General features: G+C 43.3%; 1 protein-coding gene across 1 annotated transcript in view; it reads right to left on the reverse strand.

Annotated features, from left to right (window-relative positions):
- Window positions 1-11,418: 11,418 nt before the first annotated feature.
- LOC135532213 (photoreceptor-specific nuclear receptor-like) overlaps window positions 11,419-12,368 on the reverse strand; it is a 6,290-nt gene continuing 5,340 nt past the window's right edge. Inside the window, exon 7 of the mRNA XM_064959812.1 lies at window positions 11,419-11,851. Coding sequence (XP_064815884.1) covers window positions 11,719-11,851 — 133 coding nt within the window. The 3' untranslated portion in view covers window positions 11,419-11,718. The remainder of the gene's footprint in view (window positions 11,852-12,368) is intronic.

Genomic DNA, 12,368 nt, shown 5'->3' on the forward strand with positions numbered 1-12,368 from the left:
GGCATCCTGTTAGCGTTGTTTCTGAGGTTTCTGCCATATTAACTGTCATTGTTTATGACATCCAGAATATAGAGTCTGTAAAGAGCCTCCCTGAGCCCTCCTTAGTCCATGGTTCACTAGTTGTGTATTTAATGATCTGCTGCTAGCAGGCAACGGAAAGAAGCAGCTAGGACATCTACGCTGTCTCTGCTGTTTTAATGAATGGAACCGGGTCAGACATCTACGTTTTTGGTTCTCATAAAACATCCTGCAGCAACATTTTCTCTCCTCATTAAAGAAGAAAGCAGTGTACTCTCTCCAACTCAGGACTAAAGGATGGTTGTTTGGTTAGAGGGTTCAGAGTTCCATAATCTCAACCTGTGAGCCAGCTCATACAATAAGAGAAGAAGGAGGGGGAGGGAGGAGAGGGAGAGGGAGGAGAAAGGAAGGAGGGGGGGAAGTGAGGAAGGAGAGGGAGAGGGAGGGAGGAGAGGGAGAGGGCAGAGAGAGGAAGGAGGGGGGGAAGTGAGGAAGGAGAGGGAGAGGGAGGGAGGGGACAGGGGAGAGGGCAGAGAGAGGAAGGAGGGGGAAGTGAGGGAAGGGAGAGGGAGAGGGAGGGGAGGGAGGGAGGAGAGGGGGAGGGAGGAGTGGGAGGAGAGTAAGGAGAAGGAGGGAGAGGGGGAGGAAGGAGAGGGGGAGGGATGAGATTAAGGAGAGGGGAAGGAGAGAGGAAGGAAGGAGTGAGGGAGTGAGGGAGGAGTGGGGGGAAGAGGGAGGGAGAGGGGCAGGGGGAGGGTAGGATGGAGAGCCTAAGATTTTCTGCTTTGTGGATTAGATGATGGAGGTCTCACAAGGCCTTGGCACACAGCAGGCTAACGGCTAAGGGTTCTGGCAGAAGGCTGAGAAGGCTGCTGTGTCTGCTCCTTCAGACCCTGCTAAGAAGGCTTAGGCCTCTGGAGGAGGAGACACCGCTTGTTAAACACGGTCCGATAGGGCCTGAGGGACGAATGCGGTTCATTGGTTCATTTGATAGCCAAATGATTCTCCAGCTGATCCATGTGTTTGTCCAAAAGCTTTGAAATGGTGGTATATTTCAACACTGGTTGTTTTCATGTGGCGTTGTAATGGTTGTCTCAATGTATTTCACGTAACCCTTGAAAGTAATCCTTCTCACCCCCCCCCCCCTTAAATGATTTAGATGCACTATTGTAAAGTGGCTGTTCCACTGGATGTCATAAGGTGAATTCACCAGTTTGTAAGTCGCTCTGGATAAGAGCGTCTGCTAAATGACTTAAATGTAAATGTAAATGTAATAGTGTTCACACACCAAGCTACTGTACTGCTTATAGTCTCTATGAGCAGAGCATGAAGGTGGAACTCAAAATAGTGGTTAAGCATTGCTAGAATATTATACCTGTCTGTGTGTGTTTGTGTGTGTGTGTGTGTGTGTGTGTGTGTGTGTGTGTGTGTGTGTGTGTGTGTGTGTGTGTGTGTGTGTGTGTGTGTGTGTGTGTGTGTGTGTGTGTGTGTGGATCAGAGACAGTGCTTTATTCCAATTGCCTTTGTCCCAAATGGCACCCTATACCCTATGTAGTGCACTAACTTGTGGCCAGGACCCATATAGGGATCTTGTCAAAAGTAGTGCACTATGCAGGGACGAGGATGCCATTTTGGGAGAGAACCATTGGCTGCTGCCTCTGAGCTAAGCTGCTTCTAAAACACTTGTTTGATGTCTCCTCACAGGTGTCCAGGACAGCCCCCTGCTGTGTAGCCCTGTTTCTCGACTGTTTCAAAAGGTCCTTCTCTTGGTGTTGGACCACTAAGACTGAGTGGCATTCCTTATCTCACTGGCATTCTGGGAGCTCGGGCCAGACGGCCACAACTGGCTCAAACTACTTCTGAATGTTTTAGGTGTTTCGTTTCTTTGTAAAGAGGTAAGAAACTCGGCCAGTTTGTGGACAAGAAGGGCCCTGGTCTGTAGTAGTGCACTAGATAGGGAACAGGGTTCCATTTGGGACGGAGACTAAAGGACTCACAGCCGTTTACTGAGGGCTGAAGGATGAAGTCTTTGACTCTCTGATATTTTACTATTTATATTTTAGATATGCAAATTGTGTGAAAGGTTAACATATGTTTTTATGAGATAAGGACTAATGTCAATACTACTGATTTCATTACATACACGTGTGTCCAATGCTATTTTCTATGCAACTGTTTATGATATTAATTTAGCATTTATTCTGTTTTTTTGTTGTAAAACTGTGAGCAGGAGTCAATCAAGTCAAAGTCAATATCAACATCAATACTGCTGAGAACTGAATCTCCTTTTCAGACGAACATTATAGACACTGACAATGTGTAGAATATAACATTACAGACACTGACAATGTATAGAATATAACATTACAGACACTGACAATGTGTAGAATATAACATTATAGACACTGACAATGTATAGAATATAACATTATAGACACTGACAATGTGTAGAATATAACATTATAGACACTGACAATGTGTAGAATATAACATTATAGACACTGACAATGTATAGAATATAACATTATAGACACTGACAATGTGTAGAATATAACATTATAGACACTGACAATGTGTAGAATATAACATTATAGACACTGACAATGTGTAGAATATAACATTATAGACACTGACAATGTATAGAATATAACATTATAGACACTGACAATGTGTAGAATATAACATTATAGACACTGACAATGTATAGAATATAACATTATAGACACTGACAATGTATAGAATATAACATTACAGACACTGACAATAAATAGAATATAACATTATAGACACGGGCAATGTATAGAATATAACATTACAGACACTGACAATGTATAGAATATAACATTATAGACACTGACAATGTATAAAATATAACATTATAGACACTGACAATGTGTAGAATATAACATTACAGACACTGACAATGTGTAGAATATAACATTACAGACACTGACAATGTGTAGAATATAACATTACAGACACTGACAATGTGTAGAATATAACATTACAGACACTGACAATGTGTAGAATATAACATTACAGACACTGACAATGTATAGAATATAACATTATAGACACTGACAATGTATAGAATATAACATTACAGAGAGTGACAATGTGTAGAATATAACATTACAGACACGGACAATGTATAGAATATAACATTACAGACACGGACAATGTGTAGAATATAACATTATAGACACTGACAATGTATAGAATATAACATTATAGACACTGACAATGTGTAGAATATAACATTATAGACACTGACAATGTGTAGAATATAACATTATAGACACTGACAATGTATAGAATATAACATTATAGACACTGACAATGTGTAGAATATAACATTATAGACACTGACAATGTGTAGAATATAACATTATAGACACTGACAATGTGTAGAATATAACATTATAGACACTGACAATGTATAGAATATAACATTATAGACACTGACAATGTGTAGAATATAACATTATAGACACTGACAATGTATAGAATATAACATTATAGACACTGACAATGTATAGAATATAACATTACAGACACTGACAATAAATAGAATATAACATTATAGACACGGGCAATGTATAGAATATAACATTACAGACACTGACAATGTATAGAATATAACATTATAGACACTGACAATGTATAAAATATAACATTATAGACACTGACAATGTGTAGAATATAACATTACAGACACTGACAATGTGTAGAATATAACATTACAGACACTGACAATGTGTAGAATATAACATTACAGACACTGACAATGTGTAGAATATAACATTACAGACACTGACAATGTGTAGAATATAACATTACAGACACTGACAATGTATAGAATATAACATTATAGACACTGACAATGTATAGAATATAACATTACAGAGAGTGACAATGTGTAGAATATAACATTACAGACACGGACAATGTATAGAATATAACATTACAGACACGGACAATGTGTAGAATATAACATTACAGACACTGACAATGTGTAGAATATAACATTATAGACACTGACAATGTATAGAATATAACATTATAGACACTGACAATGTGTAGAATATAACATTACAGACACTGACAATGTATAGAATATAACATTACAGACACTGACAATGTGTAGAATATAATATTACAGACACTGACAATGTATAGAATATAACATTACAGACACTGACAATGTATAGAATATAACATTACAGACACTGACAATGTATAGAATATAACATTATAGACACTGACAATGTATAGAATATAACATTACAGACACTAACAATGTATAGAATATAACATTACAGACACTGACAATGTATAGAATATAACATTATAGACACTGACAATGTATAGAATATAACATTATAGACACTGACAATGTATAGAATATAACATTACAGACACTGACAATGTATAGAATATAACATTATAGACACTGACAATGTGTAGAATATAACATTACAGTCACTGACAATGTATAGAATATAACATTACAGACACTGACAATGTATAGAATATAACATTACAGACACGGACAATGTATAGAATATAACATTACAGACACTGACAATGTATAGAATATAACATTACAGACACTGACAATGTGTAGAATATAACATTACAGTCACTGACAATGTATAGAATATAACATTACAGACACTGACAATGTATAGAATATAACATTACAGTCACTGACAATGTATAGAATATAACATTACAGACACTGACAATGTATAGAATATAACATTATAGACACTGACAATGTGTAGAATATAACATTACAGTCACTGACAATGTGTAAAATATAACATTACAGACACTGACAATGTATAGAATATAACATTATAGACACTGACAATGTATAGAATATAACATTATAGACACTGACAATGTGTAGAATATAACATTACAGACACTGACAATGTATAGAATATAACATTACAGACACTGACAATGTGTAGAATATAACATTACAGACACTGACAATGTATAGAATATAACATTACAGACACTGACAATGTGTAGAATATAACATTATAGACACTGACAATGTGTAGAATATAACATTATAGACACTGACAATGTATAGAATATAACATTATAGACACTGACAATGTGTAGAATATAACATTATAGACACTGACAATGCGTAGAATATAACATTATAGACACTGACAATGTGTAGAATATAACATTACAGACACTGACAATGTATAGAATATAACATTACAGACACTGACAATGTGTAGAATATAACATTACAGACACTGACAATGTATAGAATATAACATTATAGACACTGACAATGTATAGAATATAACATTACAGTCACTGACAATGTATAGAATATAACATTATAGACACTGACAATGTATAGAATATAACATTACAGACACTGACAATGTATAGAATATAACAATGCAGACACTGACAATGTGTAGAATATAACATTATAGACACTGACAATGTATAGAATATAACATTATAGACACTGACAATGTATAGAATATAACATTATAGACACTGACAATGTATAGAATATAACATTATAGACACTGACAATGCATAGAATATAACATTATAGACACTGACAATGCATAGAATATAACATTACAGACACTGACAATGTATAGAATATAACATTATAGACACCATTCCACCTGATTCCGCTCCAGTCATTACCACGAGCCCGTCCTCCCTGATTAAGGTGACACCAACCTCCTGTGCTGTATAAACCCATACTGTTGTAGCCTCGGTTAGTATTATACATTTATTCTGAAACTATGTCAATATTACTGACAGTGACATTTTTTTAAGACTTTTATTGTGAAGCACTTCCTTATTCCCAGAAGGCACCTGTGTGTGTGTGTCCAGATGGGAAGAAGAGGGTGTTGATGGGATTCCTACTAGACTGTGTTCTCGTGATTAGAGAACTAATACAAGATAAGGTACTTTACCTGATGGAACCGATTTATTCTAAAGAGACACAAGTCCTCCGGAAGAGACTGATGATACAATCTATCACCCAGAAAGGAAGGTTACAGACTGGTGGTGTGGTGGTGATGTGGTGGTGATGTGGTGGTGATGTGGTGGTGTGGTGGTGATGTGGTGGTGATGTGGTGGTGATGTGGTGGTGGTGTGGTGGTTATGTGGTGGTGTGGTGGTGATGTGGTGGTTATGTGGTGGTGTGGTGGTGATGTGGTGCTTGGTGATGTGGTGGTGATGTGGTGGTGATGGTGGTGGTGATGTGGTGGTGATGGTGGTGGTGGTGATGTGGTGGTGTGGTGGTGATGGTGGTGATGTGGTGGTGATGTGGTGATGTAGTGGTGATGTGATGGTGGTGGTGATGGTGGTGGTGATGTGGTGGTGATGTGGTGGTGATGGTGGTGGTGTTGTGGTGGTGATGTGGTGATGTGGTGGTGATGGTGGTGATGGTGATGTGGTGGTGATGTGGTGGTGATGTGGTGGTGATGTGGTGGTGATGTGGTGGTGATGTGGTGGTGGGGATGTGGTGGTGATGTGGTGGTGATGTGGTGGTGGTGGTGGTGTTGTGGTGGTTATGTGGTGGTGGTGGTGGTGGTGGTGATGTGGTGGTGTTGTGGTGTTGATGTGGTGATGTGGTGGTGATGTGGTGATGTGGTGATGATGTGGTGGTGATGTGGTGCTGATGTGGTGGTGATGTGGTGCTTGGTGATGTGGTGATGTGGTGATGTGGTGCTTGGTGATGTGGTGCTTGGTGATGTGGTGCTTGGTGATATGGTGGTGATGTGGTGCTTGGTGATGTGGTGCTTGGTGATGTGGTGCTTGGTGATGTGGTGCTTGGTGATGTGGTGCTTGGTGATGTGGTGGTGGATGTGGTGGTGGCGTGATGTGGTGGTGGTGATGTGGTGGTGATGTGGTGGTGATGTGGTGGTGATGGTGGTGATGTGGTGGTGATGTGGTGCTTAGTGATGTGGTGGTGATGTGGTGGTGATGTGATGTGGTGATGTGGTGCTTGGTGATGTGGTGGTGATGTGATGTGGTGGTGATGTGGTGGTGATGTGGTGGTGATGTGGTGCTTAGTGATGTGGTGGTGATGTGGTGCTTGGTGATGTGGTGGTGATGTGGTGCTTGGTGATGTGGTGGTGATGTGGTGCTTGGTGATGTAGTGCTTGGTGATGTGGTGTGGTGCTTGGTGATGTGGTGGTGATGTGGTGCTTGGTGATGTGGTGGTGATATGGTGCTTGGTGATGTGGTGGTGATGTGGTGCTTGGTGATGTAGTGCTTGGTGATGTGGTGTGGTGCTTGGTGATGTGGTGTGGTGCTTGGTGATGTGGTGTGGTGTTTGGTGATGTGGTGCTTGGTGATGTAGTGCTTGGTGATGTGGTGTGGTGCTTGGTGATGTGGTGGTGCTTGGTGATGTAGTGCTTGGTGATGTGGTGTGGTGCTTGGTGATGTGGTGCTTGGTGATGCGTTGCTTGGTGATGTGGTGCTTGGTGATGTGGTGCTTGGTGATGTGGTGGTGATGTGGTGGTGATGGTGATGTGGTGGTGACGGTGACTTGGTGACGGTGGTGGTGATGTGGTGGTGATGTGGTGCTTAGTGATGTGGTGGTGATGTGGTGGTGATGTGACCAATTTGTAAGTCGCTCTGGATAAGAGCGTCTGCTAAATGACTTAAATGTAAATGTAAAAATGTGATGTGGTGATGTGGTGCTTGGTGATGTGGTGGTGATGTGATGTGGTGGTGATGTGGTGCTTAGTGATGTGGTGGTGATGTGGTGCTTGGTGATGTGGTGGTGATGTGGTGCTTGGTGATGTGGTGGTGATGTGGTGCTGATGTGGTGGTGATGTGGTGCTTGGTGATGTGGTGATGTGGTGATGTGGTGCTTGGTGATGTGGTGCTTGGTGATGTGGTGCTTGGTGATGTGGTGCTTGGTGATGTGGTGCTTGGTGATGTGGTGGTGATGGTGATGTGGTGGTGACGGTGACGGTGACGGTGACGGTGGTGGTGATGTGGTGGTGATGTGGTGCTTAGTGATGTGGTGGTGATGTGGTGGTGATGTGATGTGGTGATGTGGTGCTTGGTGATGTGGTGGTGATGTGATGTGGTGGTGATGTGGTGGTGATGTGGTGCTTAGTGATGTGGTGGTGATGTGGTGCTTGGTGATGTGGTGGTGATGGTGATGTGGTGGTGACGGTGACGGTGACGGTGGTGGTGATGTGGTGGTGATGTGGTGCTTAGTGATGTGGTGGTGATGTGGTGGTGATGTGATGTGGTGATGTGGTGCTTGGTGATGTGGTGGTGATGTGATGTGGTGGTGATGTGGTGGTGATGTGGTGCTTAGTGATGTGGTGGTGATGTGGTGCTTGGTGATGTGGTGGTGATGTGGTGCTTGGTGATGTGGTGGTGATGTGGTGCTTGGTGATGTGGTGGTGATGTGGTGCTTGGTGATGTAGTGCTTGGTGATGTGGTGTGGTGCTTGGTGATGTGGTGTGGTGTTTGGTGATGTGGTGTGGTGCTTGGTGATGTGATGGTGCTTGGTGATGTGGTGCTTGGTGATGTAGTGCTTGGTGATGTGGTGTGGTGCTTGGTGATGTGGTGGTGCTTGGTGATGTAGTGCTTGGTGATGTGGTGTGGTGCTTGGTGATGTGGTGCTTGGTGATGCGTTGCTTGGTGATGTGGTGCTTGGTGATGTGGTGCTTGGTGATGTGGTGCTTGGTGACGGTGGTGATGTGGTGCTTGGTGATGTGGTGCTTGGTGACGGTGGTGGTGATGTGGTGCTTGGTGATGTGGTGCTTGGTGCGATGGTGGTGATGTGGTGTGGTGCTTGGTGATGTGGTGTGGTGCTTGGTGACGGTGGTGGTGATGTGGTGCTTGGTGACGGTGGTGGTGATGTGGTGTGGTGCTTGGTGATGTGGTGCTTGGTGATGTGGTGGTGATGTGGTGCTTGGTGATGTGGTGCTTGGTCATGTGGTTGTGATGTGGTGGTGATGTGGTGGTGTGGTGGTGATGTGGTGGTGATGTGGTGGTGGTGATGTGGTGGTGATGTGGTGGTGGTGTGGTGGTGATGTGGTGGTGGTGGTGGTGATGTGGTGGTGGTGTGGTGGTGATGTGGTGGTGATGCGGTGCTTGGTGATGTGGTGGTGATGTGGTGGTGACGTGGTGGTGATGTGGTGGTTATGTGGTGGTGTGGTGGTGATGTGGTGGTTATGTGGTGGTGTGGTGGTGATGTGGTGCTTGGTGATGTGGTGGTGATGTGGTGGTGATGGTGGTGGTGATGTGGTGGTGATGGTGGTGGTGATGTGGTGATGTGGTGGTGATGTGGTGGTGACGTGGTGGTGATGTGGTGGTTATGTGGTGGTGTGGTGGTGATGTGGTGGTTATGTGGTGGTGTGGTGGTGATGTGGTGCTTGGTGATGTGGTGGTGATGTGGTGGTGATGGTGGTGGTGATGTGGTGGTGATGGTGGTGCTTGGTGACGGTGGTGGTGATGTGGTGCTTGGTGACGGTGGTGGTGATGTGGTGTGGTGCTTGGTGATGTGGTGCTTGGTGATGTGGTGGTGATGTGGTGCTTGGTGATGTGGTGGTGATGTGGTGGTGATGGTGGTGGTGATGTGGTGGTGATGGTGGTGGTGATGTGGTGATGTGGTGGTGATGTGGTGGTTATGTGGTGGTGTGGTGGTGATGTGGTGGTTATGTGGTGGTGTGGTGGTGATATGGTGCTTGGTGATGTGGTGGTGATGTGGTGGTGGTGGTGATGTGGTGGTGATGGTGGTGGTGATGTGGTGGTGATGGTGGTGATGTGGTGGTGGTGGTGATGTGGTGGTGTGGTGGTGTGGTGTGGTGCTTGGTGATGTGGTGTGGTGCTTATGCTAGGTTGCTATTAACAATCCACAATCCAGAAAGTAAGGTTACACTGTCACACAGTGGGGAACTGTAGTCTGAGAAATGACTGGAACAAATACACCCTACTGTCACACAGTGGGGAGCTGTAGTCTGAGAAATGACTGGGTACAAATACACCCTACTGTCACACAGTGGGGAACTGTAGTCTGAGAAATGACAGGGTACAAATACACCCTACTGTCACACAGTGGGGAACTGTAGTCTGAGAAATGACAGGGACAAATACACCCTACTGTCACACAGTGGGGAACTGTAGTCTGAGAAATGACTGGAACAAATACACCCTACTGTCACACAGTGGGGAACTGTAGTCTGAGAAATGACTGGGTACAAATACACCCTACTGTCACACAGTGGGGAACTGTAGTCTGAGAAATGACTGGTACAAATACACCCTACTGTCACACAGTGGGGAACTGTAGTCTGAGAAATGACTGGGTACAAATACACCCTACGGTCACACAGTGGGGAGCTGTAGTCTGAGAAATGACTGGGTACAAATACACCCTACGGTCACACAGTGGGGAACTGTAGTCTGAGAAATGACTGGGTACAAATACACCCTACGGTCACACAGTGGGGAACTGTAGTCTGAGAAATGACAGGGACAAATACACCCTACTGTCACACAGTGGGGAGCTGTAGTCTGAGAAATGACTGGAACAAATACACCCTACTGTCACACAGTGGTTGCCATTACATGTGGATACTGATGAAGTCGTCTACTGTCCAAGTAGTGTTGACAGCCAGACTGGGAGGACCTCTAGTGGTAGGAAAGAGTAACTGGTGTTGTTGTTAGTAGTGGACAGAAGGTGGCGCTGTTCATTTGATTTGTACTTTGTCTTTACTCGCTATTGAAGTTGCCACTGCTTTATTGCTCTGATGGGAAGCTTGTTTTCTCTTCCTCTGAGCTCGTGTATGATAGCTTGGTGTAAACCTGGTCTCTACTCATCCTCTTCAGTTAATAGATAGCTTGGTGTAAACCTGGTCTCTACTCATCCTCTTCAGTTAATAGATAGCTTGGTGTAAACCTGGTCTCTACTCATCCTCTTCAGTTAATAGATAGCTTGGTGTAAACCTGGTCTCTACTCATCCTCTTCAGTTAATAGATAGCTTGGTGTAAACCTGGTCTCCACTCATCCCCTTCAGTTAATAGATAGCTTGGTGTAAACCTGGTCTCTACTCATCCTCTTCAGTTAATAGATAGCTTGGTGTAAACCTGGTCTCTACTCATCCCCTTCAGTTAATAGATAGCTTGGTGTAAACCTGGTCTCTACTCATCCTCTTCAGTTAATAGATAGCTTGGTGTAAACCTGGTTTCTACTCATCCTCTTCAGTTAATTGATAGAAGACAAAATACAAGTTTCAGTTTATCAAGGCATGAAATCATAAATACAGCACACATATTTATGACAGCAGAAATGTACAGTGTCTAAGACGAAACAGATTTTATGTAAATATATTACATTACATCGTGAAAAATATAGACCATGGACGACTAGACTGAAATGTAACTAAAGAAATGAGACACAAACATTCTGCCTACAGTAAAGGACATTTTGAGTCCGGGGTCCAACACACAGCGAAGCCCATTATAACACATTATCAAGCTCAAAAAGCAGGTCTGTTTACTCTCTTACAGCAATTACATATTTACATGGTTCTCTTTACACACAGCAATAAGATATTTACAACATCCTGTTACACACACATCAGTTTGTTAGCATTCGGGCATGTTCACGTGCGGTGTATCTCAGTGCAGTGTAACTGGGCGTCCATTTTGTTTTTCCTTGTATTAGTTCTTGAACATGTCACACAGAAGTTTCTCCATAGGGGTGTTGCCGATGGTCCTGTGGAAGAAGAGGAGCTCGATCCGCTCAGAGCTGACGAAACGCAGAGAGGGCAACAGCAGGAGGAGCTTCCCAAATCTACACAGAGAGACAGAGAGGGTGGTGAGTGTGTCTAAAAACAGAACAATGAAAACTGATTCCAATTCTGTTAGCGGCTATCAAAATAATATCAAGATCAAGTCGTTTACAGATCCATAACAGTGACATTTGATTTCACAGGCCATTTTAACATCCTCTTGTTCTTCAGGTTAGTAGCTAGATATACAGTGGAATCCAGACACATGTGGATAAAAGGCCATAAAGGTCAGGGAGGTCAGGGAGGTCAGGGAGTCTGTGTAGGGAGGTCAGTGAGGTTGTGTAGGGAGGTCAGTGAGGCTGTGTAGGGAGGTCAGGGAGGCTGTGTAGGGATGTTGTGTAGTGAGGTTGTGCAGGGAGATCAGGGAGGTTGTGCAGGGAGATCAGGGAGGTTGTGCAGGGAGCTCAGGGAGGTTGTTTAGGGAGATCAGAGAGGTTGTGCAGGGAGATCAGGGAGGTTGTTTAGGGAGATCAGGGAGGTTGTTTAGGGAGATCAGGGAGGTTGTTTAGGGAGATCAGG

This window comes from Oncorhynchus masou, unplaced genomic scaffold (assembly GCF_036934945.1).
Source record: "Oncorhynchus masou masou isolate Uvic2021 unplaced genomic scaffold, UVic_Omas_1.1 unplaced_scaffold_1768, whole genome shotgun sequence".
In the NCBI taxonomy this organism is placed as follows: Eukaryota; Metazoa; Chordata; class Actinopteri; order Salmoniformes; family Salmonidae; genus Oncorhynchus; species Oncorhynchus masou.